Here is a 15,867-nt window from a genome sequence, read left to right on the forward strand (position 1 = left end):
CCTTTATGAAGGCATAGAGCCTTTACTACATGAAAATGAAAATTAATGAATACACTGTGTACAGTAATTTACCTGATAAGACAGACCTCAGAAAAATACTTTATGAGAGCTTTTATACTTTTATAAAGCTGTCTATAATGAAAATTAATTAACTAAAGATTTTTTTGCCCTGCCAGGGTGTGGCCGAGTTATCTGGAGTGCCGGGTTATCGAGAGCCGAGTTTTCGAGGTTCTACTGTATAAATACGCACACGGCTTACCACGAACGTGAGGACGACATTGTTCAGGACATAACACTTTTAGATGCTATGTATCATAAACTATTTTAAATTATGATGTGTTTATTTACAATTCTTTAATTAGATTTTGCTGCATAAAGAAATTTTTTTCTGCATTTTTAGTAGATTACTATTATTTAAATTCTATAAATGTATAATTACTGTGAAAATATTAAGTCATTGGGTCATATTAGTGGGTTTGTGTGCACATGACTTCAGTGCATTCTCATTTTATTTCATTTTTAAAAATAATTGTTTTGTTGTTTTTTAATAATCTCGATATTCCTTAGTTTTTACATTTATATCATGCTTAATTCTTACATACATCACGCTACATTGATGTGACCTAGTAAAAATTGATTACTTGTAGCTTTATTGCTAATTTTCTTTAACTTTTATATATTTTATAATCCTTTTTTAAATTATTTTTAAATGTTTTGCTGTGATTAAACAAATGCATTACTCTGGTACATGTTAACTTTTCTATTTTTTTAACATTCTGATCAATGCAATCTTTTGAGTAATTATTCTCTCTCAACCTTTTGTCACACGTGCAAGAATTTTTTCCACGAGCAATTGTGTGTTGTACTTTTTACAACATTTTATTTTGTTAATTTGATATGTTAATATGAATTTAAATTTGATTTTATTTCTCTGTACTATTTTTCAATTAAGACAGCTATTCTATGAATTAAGCATCTATTTTACCAAGATGTATTGTATTGATTGCATGTTTGTGGATAAACCTTTTACATTTCTCACACCTTGTGGAGGCAGAATTTTTCTTACATTTGTGAAACATCTGTTGGAAACACATACCAAGTCATTATCTTCCATTTGGTGTTTCTCGGGACAATATTTTTGAAGAAAGACTGCGATATCACATGTAAGGCACGAAGGTTCTGATCTTATTTAAGATGCTCTTTTATTAGCTGTATAGACAAGTTTTTCAGAAAGTTCCTTTTCTTCCTTGATACTATTCAGGATTGTTTGTCATAAAAATGATTCTTGCATTTATTCCTGCAATATTCATACTTACAAAAAAAAAGTTTTCTGCATGCTGTTTTTTTTACAATTTCTTTCTTTTCCACATTTACTATAAACATTGATGATGTATTTGTTAGTGCAACCTCTATAAACATAATGAAATAGTAAGAGAGGTGTACTTTTTACAACAGTGCGAGTGCCGAAAGGTTAATCAGTCCACCATATTATGTTCTAAGGCTGTTTAACGTAGCCTAATTATTTTTTATAGCCTAAGGAGTCCAATTAACAAAGGCTATTCATCTAGTTTCTTTTAAGTCGTCTTGTGATTTAGAATTTTGTTATTGTTTATAACAGTCAGTTAAATCAAGAATGAATAAAAAAAATTAGTTTTTGTTAAATTTTAAAAATCTTTCATATTGTTAAACTTAACTTTAGAATTTGAATTATAAAAAAATGGAAAAACAAAATTATTTGTTCCGTTTGAATGCTGTTTGACGCAGCTGAGGCTGAACTATTTGAAAATTTTCTAGTGAAATAAATTAAATTTTAGAACAGTAGTTTTTGTTTAATACAAACTGTTTTCAGATTTGAATTGATTTATAAAAAAAAAAATGATTATACTGTTTGTAATCATGGAGGCTTGTGTATTATGGGAATTGGTGCTATTAAATTTTGATGGTTAAAAGCCGAGAGGGTGGGAAGGTAAAGGTGGTCGCTCGTCATATCTTGAATAAGGCAATTTTACTTGTTGTTAGCATTTTACAATTCTTTATAAAACCCATTCCTATCCTCTTATTAAGATTTCTGCCATTTTTATAATAAAAAAAAACAAACTATTTCTAATAAAAGATGGTGCCACATGCAGTTTTAAACGTTGTCAAGAAACTTAAGCATCTTGTTGCTGGATTTTATTGTATTACACTAGAATACTATATATACTATACGATTATTGAATGGTACTATACCAGGGGTCGGCACCCTGCGGCTCGCGAGCCACATGCAGCTCTTTGGATGTGAAGCTGCGGCTCTTTAGTTCCGTATGCAAATATTATTTATTTCATCAAAAAAAAAAATTTAAAAATCGTTCTGAATCGATTAACGAGGATTTGGCACCGATTCTATCTCTCAGCTACTTGTACTTGCTTTTCATCGCACTCCTCCCCCGTGACATGCGTCGTCACTGTGATCAGTCCGTCGGAAGCTCTCAAATGATGCCGTCGTCGAATGTTTCTATGAGGTTTAATTCTCTTTCGACGCAAGACAATTCTGAATAAATAGATCAGTTTTTTTTTTTATCAAAAAACTTTATTTATGCGAGTACTATTTATTGTTGGCAAGAAAAAATTTTGTGGCTCTTTAAAAACTTTGAAATTTTGTAAATTGTAATTTTTGGCTCTTCCGACTCAAAAGGTTGCCGACCCCTGTACTATACCATTTATAATACAAGACCACTCCTTGAGGTGATCAGTTTTTCTAAGTTTTGTGGGTAGTTGTCTTAAAATAGTAGAAAGTAGTTGTCTTTAAAAATTTACTATATTTATACAGTAAAGTTATAGCAAAAGTAGCATCAGATTGGTGACTTTTTTTCAGTGCTTAGAATGTTATTGAGGTATCACTGTTAATAATACAGATTACGTAAATGTAACAGATGTAGGAAGTGTTGTCATTTGGAGTGTTATTAAAGAGTAATTTTAAGAAGAATAAGCGAATTTGGAAGTGCAGATAGTCCGAGGATGTAACTGATATCAACTGAGTACTGGAGGTGTGTTGAATTATTGGCATAGATGCTGTTTTGAATAGAATAAATTTAAAGTTTTAAAAAATATTAGTATTAACAGAAACAATTTGAAGTGTTCATAAAAACAATTGACAATACATTGGAGAAGTATGAGATTTCTCTTGTGAATTATTATAAATCAATGGACTGTTGTATTGTTAAGCTTGATATGATGAAAATTTACAAAGCTTCCATTTCTAAAGTTAGTAATATGAAATAAATTTTAAGAGATATGACTACAGAGTTCAAGAATGAAGATTATATTCTTTGCATATGGAGATTCAGCCTATTGTCAATTGAGTGAACAGTGTGTTAATATAGGGTCTGGTGGTTAAAACTGAAAATGAAATAATAGGTCTTTAGATAAAATAGGTTTAATGTGTGGAATGAGCTTTTAAAGTAGGGATGGCCAACCTTTTATATTTTGCGCATCAATTTTTTTATTTTTCAGTTAACGTGCCCCATACAAACTTACACCCCTTTTCAGCCTTTTTACAGTATAGTGGTGTGGATATATTTAACAGTTATGCATAAAATGACTTATTATATATACAGTAAAATAGACACTTTTAGCAGTTTTAAATAAAAGTAATTTCATACAATGAGAAGATAAACATTAATTACTTTAATGAGACTTTTGAAATTGCTTTGATTTGTTAACCTTGTAAGGTTTGGAGCTAAATCAATTACAGAAAGCATCAGTTTTTCAAATTTGAATTGATCAGTTGCGACCATAGTTTGTTCTTAATCATTTTTGTAGATGAAAATGCTTGTTTGCATCTGTGTGTTGTTCCAAAACAACAGATGTAACTCTGAGCAAATTTTCTCAGATTTGGAAAATGTTCACAGAGCAACGATCACTAGAAATTAATTATATCAGAAGTATCTGGGAATGATTGAAGTTTATTAAACTTCATTTTCAATACAGAATTTTGAGATCAATAAATACCATTTGTATGTTACTAGGCATCGTCAAGATTTTTTGTTCAGTAAGCAAAAAGGAATTTATAAATGCATCGTCGTCTTTGGCAAAATCGCTAAAACAATCATTAAAGGACTTTTGCAATAGTCTGCATTTCTCAGTATATGGTTGCCATTATCTTCAACAAATTCACTATGTGTTTTTAAATGTGGAAATTGACTTAAATCCCTGTTTTTTAACTGGGATATGGAAGTTTTAATTAAATTTTGAATGCACTGATGTCATTTACTAAGCTAGGAAACAATTTGTTGTTGCCCTGCGGTTTCAAATTTAGATCATTGAAGTGGATGGTAACATAAACTAAAAATGGTAAATGAAATAGCCATTTCTAACCACATAACAGTGCTTTTTTTTCTCATGTAGCTCATCCTTCTCTCAGAAATTACACTGTCTTTCAGTTTCCAAAATCTACTGAGAACTTGTCCTGTACAAAGCCAATGTACATCGCAACAAAAGATGAGATCACCATATTCCATATCTAAAAATTCACAATATTCTCTGAATTCTCTTCTGTTTAATTGGTTTAAACTGGTATCATAACATTCTTGAAATTTAGAGTTTTTCCATCAAAGACGCTCAACATATAGTACAGTGATACTTTAGTACAGTATGGCCTAAAACCTTTCATAGTCTCAGAAACTCTACCTACAATTGATAGTGCTCCATCGGTGCAAACACTGATGAGTGTACTAAAATCCAGTTGTCGATTTTCTAGATATGCTTTTACTTTGTCAAATATGTCTGACCCACTGGTTTTTTTTATGAAGTGAGTGAAGACTGATAAGTTCTTCAAAGATGTTAAAATTACTATCAATTTCTCTTATAAAAATGTTTAATTTGGCTACATGACACATGTCAGCGGGTAAGTCCAAGGCTAAAGAAAAGAAAGAACAAGCATGAATGCGATTTTTCAATTGCTCAGTAACATCATAGGAAAGTTCTTTGATGCATCTTGTAACTTTTCTTTCAACATCTAACTACTACTAATTCAGTTGGATATTTTCTACAGTGTCTGTTAAGAATGTCTTCTATTATCTGAGAGAGTACTTTCACAAACAATGCACAATGATTTTCCTGAAGGACCCACACAATAAATAAGAATTCATTTTCCTACAGTTCATTAAACTGGTACTTGATATCACCTTCTGTTTTTCTTCTCGTGTTCATTGGTTGTTTGTTGCATCTCTCATTGATGATATCAGAAAGGTAGAAAACTAACAATTGTCAACCAGAATTGAGCAAACGACTCGTTTGACGTCATGTCAAAATGCCTGACATAATGTCACTTTATACGTTTTGGGATCTGTCATTTTACCTAAGAGTAAAAATTTCGAGTTTCTGGCTCATTTGTCACAGTTGGATTTTAAAACTCGATATTATCTTATTCAAAATACGGATTTTACAAATGCGTGCACGTGACGTACCCGATTTCAGAAGCTACTCAAGAATTAGATATTTAAATAAATTGAGAAGTGTTATGATATATGTAAATAAAAGATGTATGAACTGTAATTATATAAATTATTTATTATATATAAATTATTTTATTAGTATTAATATAATTAATACTAATAAAATAATTTATAATAATGAATAAATTAACTTTTTTTTTTAATTTTTATTTTGCAGTACTTGCCATATGAAAGAACTAATTTGTTAGAATTAATATCTACCGATAATAAAATTTTAAATAAAATCATCACGGCGTTGGCTGCAATATGTTGTGAAATGCAGGAATTATGTTATGAAGCCAAAACAAAATATTATAACATTCTTCTTTTTTATGGTGAAGGAGGTAATTTACATTTTACGTATTTAAGTTTGTGTATGTGTTTTACTGTTTTTAAACATTTGAATTAACTTGTGATCACGTGTGGTGGTGGCAATTTTCTGTGATTACCAATTTTTGTGGGCATATTTTAGCAAATTGATTTATGTAGCTGTGCTTCCATGATATTCTCATCCTGTAAAAGTGTTGATTGAAAAAATTTCCCTCATCACTTGCCATCAGAAAACTGCTGTGGAAAATCACTGCTACATGCACGCAATCATGTGCAGTTTTTCTTTGTTACACAATTGAAAGCATAAGGCAGTGATTTTTCTTCTCAGACATCAAGTGGTGGTCATGATGTCACGGATGCTACGTATGATATAATGATAGTAGTCTACAAGTTATTACGACCTTGAATGCTTGTCTTTAACCTGAGGTGCTGCGATCTTCAATTTAAATGATTTTGGGGATTATTTCATGTGCAAAAACTGCAGAAAAATCATTTCCTGGTCCTTCTGAGAAACAGCTCGGCCCTCCTGTCATTTAAAACTCATTTTGCATTTTACTAATGCAAAAAAAATGTCCCCGGTCAAGGACATTGTTTTATAAACATCTCACAAACTAAACAATGTATTATGATGAAATTTGGCATGTACAGAGAAGATACATTACAGGATTTTATTTGAGGAATAGCAATTATTTTCAGTTTAATTACAAGTGAAAAATCAGTGGAAAATAGCCACCATATTCGTGCAGTCATGCTAAAAAAGAATTGTGATTACAGGTTCAGTTTTTAATGGCTACTTACATAGTAATTTATACTAGATGATATTTAAGTATTTGACGTATAAAAGTTCTTAAATTTAATTTAAAAAATTCTTTATCTTAAGAACCCAAAGGAGGTTTTCAAGAAGGAGATGCTCAAATAGCTATTGGAAGAATTATTTCAGTTATGCAGGTAGGTTAAACATGCTTAGAAAACTATTCGGTTTAAAATTAATATTGATATTTAATTAAATACGCATATAATAAAATATGTTTTTTTACAAAAACAGTGATAAAATTTTAAAGATTTACATACTAAATAAAGACCTAATGAAAAATTATTAGGATTGCCCAATTGAAAAGTGGACNTTTCTTTAATAGAAAACTCTCGAGAAACAAAAAACTCTAAAAAGAAACTTCTTTGTAGATAAAGGAACATGGAAGCTTTATATTTTTTTCTTTTTTAGAAATCATTGGCGAGGTTCAGTTGAAAAAATATGGCAAGTTTATGGAAGAATACGGAACTCAATTAAAAGAAATTGAACATGCTTTAGATGAAACTCTCAGTGATATTTGGGACATGACGCTTGATCCCATTTCTCTTCAGGTTTGTAAATATGCAAATTTTTGTACGTAAAAACAGTCAATAAAAACTTAAAAATTTTTCATTGGTAACATAAGTATGATTCACATTGCCAAGTTTATTATCTGTTTATATTATTGCATTAAATAAACTCATACATATACTATACATCATTCATAATTACACTGTTTTGTTCTATGGAAAGTAAAAACATTAATATTAAAGCTAAAAAGTAGCAGAATAAATGATGCAGGTAGGATTTAAAGTTAAGACTGAATCAAAATGTGTCGATAAACTTACAAATTCAAATAAAGAAAATTATACTAATTATATAGTCAAAAATGACATTTTTCATTATTTCAACAAAGGTTTGTATGTTACAAATCAAAAAGATATATAAAAAATAGCTATATAATTGTATTCAGAGAGTGACTATTAATATGTATAGAAGATTCTTATAAAATTATGAATCAAATTTTATATATAAACAACTTTTTTGCTGAATTATTATAACTTTTGAATCTCTGATTATGATTGTCAAATATTGTCTCTCTCTCTATATATATATTTTCAATTTTAATGTATTTAATCTACTTTTGCAGGAAAAATTAATAAACATGAATGATAATGGTAAAAACTTTGTTCTTTACATAACTAATCATCTACTGATTTGAACATCAATTGCATTCTAGAACAACAGTTTTCAGATTGAACAAATTAAATATGAATTATTATATAAAAATTTTTGTAAATTCTATATATATAAAACTTTTAAAATTTATCCATAGGTTTAAATTTAACAAATTGATTTTTTTTAACTTAATTTAACAGAACATTAACAAGCAATGACTGACAATTGATTCACTGTACATTTTAAAACACAGTAGAACCTTGAAAACTCGGCCTAATGTGGACCGAAGGGTGGCAGAGTTTGTGAAAATGCTGGGTTATCGGGAATGGGGTTAAAAAAAAATAAGTATGAGTGTTTCCTCAGAAAATACTGTACTGTACTTGTATGTATTGTTTACTTGAGAATATAACAGAGAATAAACTGCCCAAATACCCTTAAACAAAGGAAAAGTACGTTCTTTATGAAGGCATAGAGCCTTTACTACATGAAAATGAAAATTAATGAATACACTGTGTACAGNACTGATAACTTTCATCGTTAATATAAACATTCAACCCTCCAACAATGACATTCCTTTGTTGCAAGACAAAAAGTTTATAGTTAAAGTCCGAATTCGTCATTTTGTTTTGGGTCCCGGGAACAACTTTAACCTCCACACCTGCAGGACCAACCCTACCTCTCACAATAAGTGATCACATGACTAATTTTTCCAGTCCGAAGCTATAAAAGTGACTTCTTTCCCCCTCCTCAGGGGAGTCTCACATCTACGGTCTAAAAGGATTAAGTCTCCGGTAAACTTTAACTGTGTGCATCGATCACCGGCAAAAAAAACTAAATTTTTCCCACCTACATGGAAGTAAACTAGAGGTATGAAACAATTAATGTAAACTCTGTCCCCGCGAGTTAGGAGCTAGTGAACTAAATTCACTTCCCCGATGTTAGATTTTTGTATTCTTTAAATTTTTTTCTTTTCGTTTATCTAATAAATCGTTGTTTCATTGTTAAATGGTGTCCTTTTACTCGTATATCGCCTACGCCTCGTCGACGACCCCTCTCACCTCCTCCACTCGACCTGACAACAAGAATCCTGACCCTTCGGGAAGGGTCAGGATTCTTGACCCTTCCTGAAGACTCACAATCTTTTGAGGGAGAGTTGACGGTTTCTGACCTCCCCGGCGGCTCACAATCTTTTTGATCATTTTAAGAATCCACAAACCTCTCTATTGTATGTGTTATGGACTAAGTGATTAATATGGTCATTATGAATAATTACAAATAAAATCAAGCACTATAATAAATTTTAGGTTTTTTATCATAACTTATCAGATTCACTGGTCACTATGAATACTGATATCACCTGGTCAGGCAAAGTGATGTAATGCCTTGAGGAATGATCAACCGATATACACTAGCCAATTATCAATCACGCGACTGCACATGCGTACTGCGTTCAGTATCGAATTTTAAATTCATATGATCAATAGTTAATCTTGTGCTACATTTTAATTTTGCTTTTGCCTCTTAAAATAGTGTATTATCTTTTGAAAAAAGTAACAATCATGGAGCAATCATTAAGTGATATGATTTATATGAGTGAATAACCATTTTAACAACTGATTAAATGAGTTAATAGCAGCAAAAGGTCAAAACAGTGAAATTTTTACAAAATCAGCATTTTTAACAATGATAGAAAAAGTGAGTGTGTCAAAAATCAAAGTGACTTTGAAGTTACCAGAAGAATATCAATGTTTACGTAGATATGAAATATCTATTGTACAAATAGAAAAAAATTAGTTGTGCATGTAAAAGGAGGTAATTTTATTAAATATGTTCACAACGAAGAAAATATTTCAGACATTGTGTGATGACCATATTGTTATTGACCACGGTGACATAAACCGTACGGAAAAAGAATTACGTACAAAATATAAAAATATTACAAGGGATACGAGATATAATCATTATTTACTTGAACTTATGTGAAACCTGTTAGAAAAAACAGAATGTTCCTAAAAAAGGCTTGGTAGTTAAACCAATTTTAAGTAATGAAATAAACTAAAGATGTCAAGTTGATCTTATAAGATATGCATTCACAAGTCAATGAGCAATATAAATTTATACTCATGTATCAAGACCATCTGACAAAATTCGTTCAACTACGTCCGTTAAAAACCAAAAGGGCTGAAGATGTATCCTAGGTTCTTTTAGACATTTTTACAATTTTCAGTACACCAAGTATTCTACAAAGTGATAACAGCAGAGAATTTTGTTATCAAATAATTGTGTAGAGTTAAAACTGGTGCATGGAAAGCCAAAGCACTCTGCGTACACAAAGTCAGGGTTCGGTAGAAAGATGTAATCGAGATAGAAAATATGCTTAGTTCTTGGTTGGAGATTAACAACACTAACAAATGGTTGAAAGTATAACATTTTGTACAACTGATGAAAAATTGAGTACATCATACTGATATAAACTGCAGCTCTAATAAGGTCATGTTTGGAGCAAAGTTAAAAGTTGGACTAAAGAATTTTATATCTGATAAATCATTGACCAATATTAATACAAAGGATGATTTAGAGACTTTTGAAACTAACGTTAAGAATTGTTTGAGGTTTTTAAAAAAAAATCAAACTGCCCAAGGGAATGTAGCTGTATTCATAATGTCTAGTCAATTTAATAAATTAGTCAATATTTATCAGGCTGCACGGCAATTTTAGTCATTATTCATAATGGCTAAAATGTCCATCACTTGGTCCATAACATATATACTGTTTTAGAGCTCAAAATTCTTGATTTTTAAAAAACTGACATTTCTGAATTATCTACAGAATTCATTTAAAGTTATTACACTTAAAATATTAAATTGTTTTACTGCTTTTATATCCGAATTCTGTAGAAACCTAATTTTTTTTTTATTAATCTGAACATTCTTGGCATGAATTAACTCCAAGCCTGAAAACTGCGGTATCAGGTATTAATTATATAAATGTTTTTTGTATACAATATATAAACAATTAGCTATTAAAACTATAATAATGTTTTATAGTTACTAATAAATATTTTAAAAGTTACTCCTCTAAAAATAATAAATTACTATCAAGAACAATCATTGACAAATTGAATTTCATGTATTCAATCATGTATTAGTAGTGTTCTTTCCAAGCAAATATAAAATGTGTGGCTATTTGTGTATTTCATTTTTAAATCATGTTAGTCAAATTTTTTTTATTTACAATTAATGAAACAACAAAATTACATACCAATAAACAATTTTGGAATTAAACAGTTAAATATATTCATTCTTGAGAAGAAAATATATTGATATTGAAAATATTCTGTCTCAAGAATGTATATATTTGACGGTTTTATGGTCCAATCCGATGTGTAATTAATAGCCTTAAAATAATTAAAAATTTAACATTTTAAATGACTTACTTTGGAAGTGATTGACTTTTCTGTTGTAAATATAACTGTCTTTGTGACTTAACCATTTCTTGAGATTTTCTATCAATAATTGATATCATAGGAGAAAATTTTCCAAAAAACTGATCTGGAAACCATAACACATTTCCAACTAAATGAATTCCAGGAAGCTAAATGAAAAAAATTAGCATACAATTTTTTATTAAAATGTCAATTTAAAAGCTACATTTGAATACAATATATTAAAATTTGCTGTTATAATATTTTATTAAAGAATTTTTTATATTTTTAACTATTCTAAAACGGCAAAAAAATTAATTTTGAGGGTAGGGATGGGTTTTATAAAACATTATAAATAATAATGAGTAAAACTGTCATTATGTTTACCCTACAGATGATTACACATGTCCCCTTTATCACCCCACACTGTCAACCTTTAACCACCTTTAAAATTTAATAGCATCAATCTCCCTAATACACAAACCACCTTGCAAAATTTCAGAAATTTTCAACAAAAAGCACAGGAATTATTAAGCTTCAAACAAAGTGAACAAAATCGTGTCCCATACACGCTAACATCCATACACAGAAAAAACTCCTGAATTTTTTTTTGCATTTTGACGTTTCAAAGTCTCGAGTAAAAATAAGTAAAAATCTTCGGGGGGGTCATTTTTGACCAATCACCATACTTTCCTTCTGTTATATATAATAGCCAGGAAAGAAAAATGCGCAAAAACTCCATCTGTATTAATAAAATGTTGCTTTAATATAATACGAATTATAGTTCATGTGATTTGTCACTACTTCTGGTTACAGGATACAGATCTTACTCAGATTTCAGTCCATCTCAATCTGATATTTCTAAGCTGAATTTTCATAATTTTTGAATCATACTGGTCAAATCCCTTAAGTGATAAACATATGGTAAATTTCACAAACATGATATTACCTTTTTATATAACCACTAAATATAAAATCCTCATTTAATTTTTAACGCTTTTTAATTAAAAAATGTTCTTTCAAAATAAAAAATTACATAGTCATAATAATAATAAGCTTTGAATCTGTGTCATAGTGCAATGTCTTATCCTTCCTGTTTACGTCAATGCATACGAACAAAACTATTATTCCAATATTCTCATAACAAGGACATTTGCTAAAAACTCAATTACCTTTAAATCGTGTAGACTGTATAAATCATTTACTGTATAATACACAAATATACTTTTGTATACTACTATATTATTTTACAAAATAATTTTGTGTGTTTATTATCTTATTTATAGACATAACTAAATGCAATGATATTTAATGTCAATCAGCATATTGTGGTAATTCATTCTTGTTCATTACTACACATTTTATGATTAATAAATTTTGAAAATATATCTTAAAAACATTATATAATTAAAAATAATAAATTTAAGAGTTTATTTTTTAGAAGTATTTATATAAAATAAACATACAACATAATTTTGATTTCATAATGAAATTTTTAAAGTAGATTTACCTTTTTATATACATCCCATAACGATTTGAAGAATTTCTTATCTACAATCCGAAAGAGCGAGTAGTACAATACATACAAAGCACAGATATCTACAATTCTTCGTCTTGCATTTAATTCAGCATTGTCTCCTATTAAAATACAATTTATTTGACTCAATCTTTTATATTAACGAACTCTATATTAAAATAAATTTTACCTATTTTTGGCTCAATAAGCATGAAATAATTTTTTATATTCAAAAAGAATTCTTCCGCAAAGTAGCTGTTTTTTGAAACAAATGCTTTTCCGTCGTCATAACCTTGTTCCATGCAACTCTGAAAATTTCAATTTGTAAGAACCTGTTGAAATTGAAATCATCATCAAGCAAGAATTTAATTTCAAAAAAGTAAAAACTGGTTGTAAAATAACAGACCAGGAAAATTCTGCCCTCTAGTAATTGATTTTCTAGTCGGGAAATTAATTTCTCAAAAGGCAACAGTTTCTCTTTAGTAATTCCAAATCTTGTTGGATCATGATGAATTGAGCTTATCATTCTTTTGTATAAAGTCCAATGTTCTCTTAATGTGACTTGAATATCAATGATTTCATCTAATGTAATTAATGTGGTCAGAAGTTCTCCCAAATGTTTGTATACCGTCTATATAAGAAGAACGATATATTCAGATTCATTCTTCAAATTATCACAATATATTAAAATAAATTTTTATATGATTATTAAATACAAAATTAAAAATTCTATATTCAAAAGCAGACATACTACATTTATTATTTTTTTTTCTATTTGTATTTTTCATCACTTTTACAATGCTCAGTGTTATGTTTTATCATGCATGTCTTTAATATTTCTATTTCTATTAATGAATTTAGATTATTACAATGTAAAAAATCAACAACACAAAATTCCTAATTGTTAAATTATTAATATAAGAATTGACAAAAGTTATAAATGTATTAGATTAATAGATAAAATTATTTAGTTTGAATGCAAATAACTCGTTAAAACAAATTATTGTTTTGCTTAGACATTCAAACATAATAATTATACATCCATTCAAACTTAACTCAATATGTTTATCTGTATGTAAAACATGCTATTATACAAACAAACAAAAAAATTATTCAGCTCAAATCAAAAATGTTCTATTGACTTATCATTGATCAATGAAAATATCAGTTTACCTGGAAATGAACATCTGTAACATCAATGAGTGTAGGTCCATTTTTATTATTTGTATACAAAGATGCCATTTGATGGATTGTGTTTTTTACTACTAAGTTGCAACGATTAACAAAACAGGACAACTCCTAAACAAAAAAAAATTAAGTTATTATTCTGAATCATTAGGTTGAATTTAACCATTAGAATAAAACTATAAGGGTTGCCCAAATAAAAAGTGGACACACATTAGAACTAAAAAATTATTATTACAAATCTAAAAGAAATCTCATTGTTCGTTTAGGCAAAGATCCCAGCATCTCAAGCAGATTGATTCCCCTTGCATAAATTCTGATGGCTGCTGGTAAAAAAAAATTCTTCAAAACTATTGCTCATGTTCTTTGTTTCAAGAGTGTAATGGTGGTACCATGTCTCATCTCCTGCAATAATACATAGGAGGAACTCGAGGTCTTCGTTATAGCATTGTTCTCATCTATAGATGTTGGCATTCCAATTGTCTTCAGCCACTAAAAACCAAACTAATGCCAGTTCTTCGATTCTGGATGCTTCCATTATAACTAAATCAATTAACATTAATTATTGGAGGTACAATCTATTCCTGCCAATACTTAATGCAGCCTGTGCTTTGTCTATGTTAAGCTTACCCACCTGTAAGGTGACCCACCAATTGCTATTTTTCACAATGAAATACGACATGTGTCCACTTTTCAATTGGGCAATCCTAATAATTTTTCATTAGGTCTTTATTTAGTATGTAAATCTTTAAAATTTTATCACTGTTTTTGTAAAAAAACATATTTTATTATATGCGTATTTAATTAAATATCAATATTAATTTTAAACCGAATAGTTTTCTAAGCATGTTTAACCTACCTGCATAACTGAAATAATTCTTCCAATAGCTATTTGAGCATCTCCTTCTTGAAAACCTCCTTTGGGTTCTTAAGATAAAGAATTTTTTAAATTAAATTTAAGAACTTTTATACATAAAATACTTAAATATCATTTAGTATAAATTACTATGTAAGTAGCCATTAAAAACTGAACCTGTAATCACAATTCTTTTTTAGCATGACTGCACGAATATGGTGGCTATTTTCCACTGATTTTTCACTTGTAATTAAACTGAAAATAATTGCTATTCCTCAAATAAAATCCTGTAATGTATCTTCTCTGTACATGCCAAATTTCATCATAATACATTGTTTAGTTTGTGAGATGTTTATAAAACAATGTCCTTGACCGGGGACATTTTTTGCATTAGTAAAATGCAAAATGAGTTTTAAATGACAGGAGGGCCGAGCTGTTTCTCAGAAGGACCAGGAAATGATTTTTCTGCAGTTTTTGCACATGAAATAATCCCCAAAATCATTTAAATTGAAGATCGCAGCACCTCAGGTTAAAGACAAGCATTCAAGGTCGTAATAACTTGTAGACTACTATCATTATATCATACGTAGCATCCGTGACATCATGACTACCACTTGATGTCAGAGAAGAAAAAAATCACTGCCTTATGCTTTCAATTGTGTAACAAAGAAAAACTGCACATGATTGCGTGCATGTAGCAGTGATTTTCCACAGCAGTTTTCTGATGGCAAGTGATGAGGGAAATTTTTTCAATCAAAACTTTTACAGGATGAGAATATCATGGAAGCACAGCTACATAAATCAATTTGCTAAAATATGCCCACAAAAATTGGTAATCACAGAAAATTGCCACCACCACACGTGATCACAAGTTAATTCAAATGTTTAAAAACAGTAAAACACATACACAAACTTAAATACGTAAAATGTAAATTACCTCCTTCACCATAAAAAAGAAGAATGTTATAATATTTTGTTTTGGCTTCATAACATAATTCCTGCATTTCACAACATATTGCAGCCAACGCCGTGATGATTTTATTTAAAATTTTATTATCGGTAGATATTAATTCTAACAAATTAGTTCTTTCATATGGCAAGTACTGCAAAATA

At 29.4% G+C, this 15,867-nt stretch overlaps 3 protein-coding genes across 4 annotated transcripts in view; 2 read left to right on the top strand and 1 right to left on the bottom strand.

The window, feature by feature from the left end:
* LOC111623380 (protein O-glucosyltransferase 1-like) overlaps window positions 1–6,761 on the top strand; it is a 98,294-nt gene extending 91,533 nt beyond the window's left edge. Inside the window, exons 11-12 of the mRNA XM_023365933.1 lie at window positions 5,653–5,818; window positions 6,685–6,761. Of these exons, the coding sequence (XP_023221701.1) occupies window positions 5,653–5,818; window positions 6,685–6,761 (243 nt within the window). The remainder of the gene's footprint in view (window positions 1–5,652; window positions 5,819–6,684) is intronic.
* Window positions 6,762–7,032: 271 nt separating this feature from the next.
* The window catches only part of LOC111623588 (WASH complex subunit 4-like), a 45,572-nt gene continuing 36,737 nt past the window's right edge, over window positions 7,033–15,867 (top strand). For both annotated transcript variants that reach the window (XM_023366218.1, XM_023366225.1), the window contains exon 1: window positions 7,033–7,166. In XM_023366218.1, the coding sequence (XP_023221986.1) occupies window positions 7,068–7,166 (99 nt within the window). In that variant the 5' untranslated portion in view covers window positions 7,033–7,067. The remainder of the gene's footprint in view (window positions 7,167–15,867) is intronic.
* LOC111623607 (WASH complex subunit 4-like) lies at window positions 11,191–15,866 on the bottom strand. The gene is made up of 7 exons (XM_023366246.1): window positions 15,692–15,866; window positions 14,758–14,825; window positions 13,887–14,012; window positions 13,120–13,344; window positions 12,904–13,021; window positions 12,708–12,835; window positions 11,191–11,367 (listed from the first exon to the last, which is right to left on the bottom strand). Exons 1-7 carry the CDS (start codon window positions 15,756–15,758, stop codon window positions 11,206–11,208), a joined length of 894 nt encoding a protein of 297 aa, XP_023222014.1. The 5' UTR covers window positions 15,759–15,866; the 3' UTR covers window positions 11,191–11,205.

This window comes from Centruroides sculpturatus, unplaced genomic scaffold (genome assembly GCF_000671375.1).
Source record: "Centruroides sculpturatus isolate CEXI.00-Female unplaced genomic scaffold, Cexi_2.0 scaffold84, whole genome shotgun sequence".
Classification (NCBI taxonomy): Eukaryota; Metazoa; Arthropoda; class Arachnida; order Scorpiones; family Buthidae; genus Centruroides; species Centruroides sculpturatus.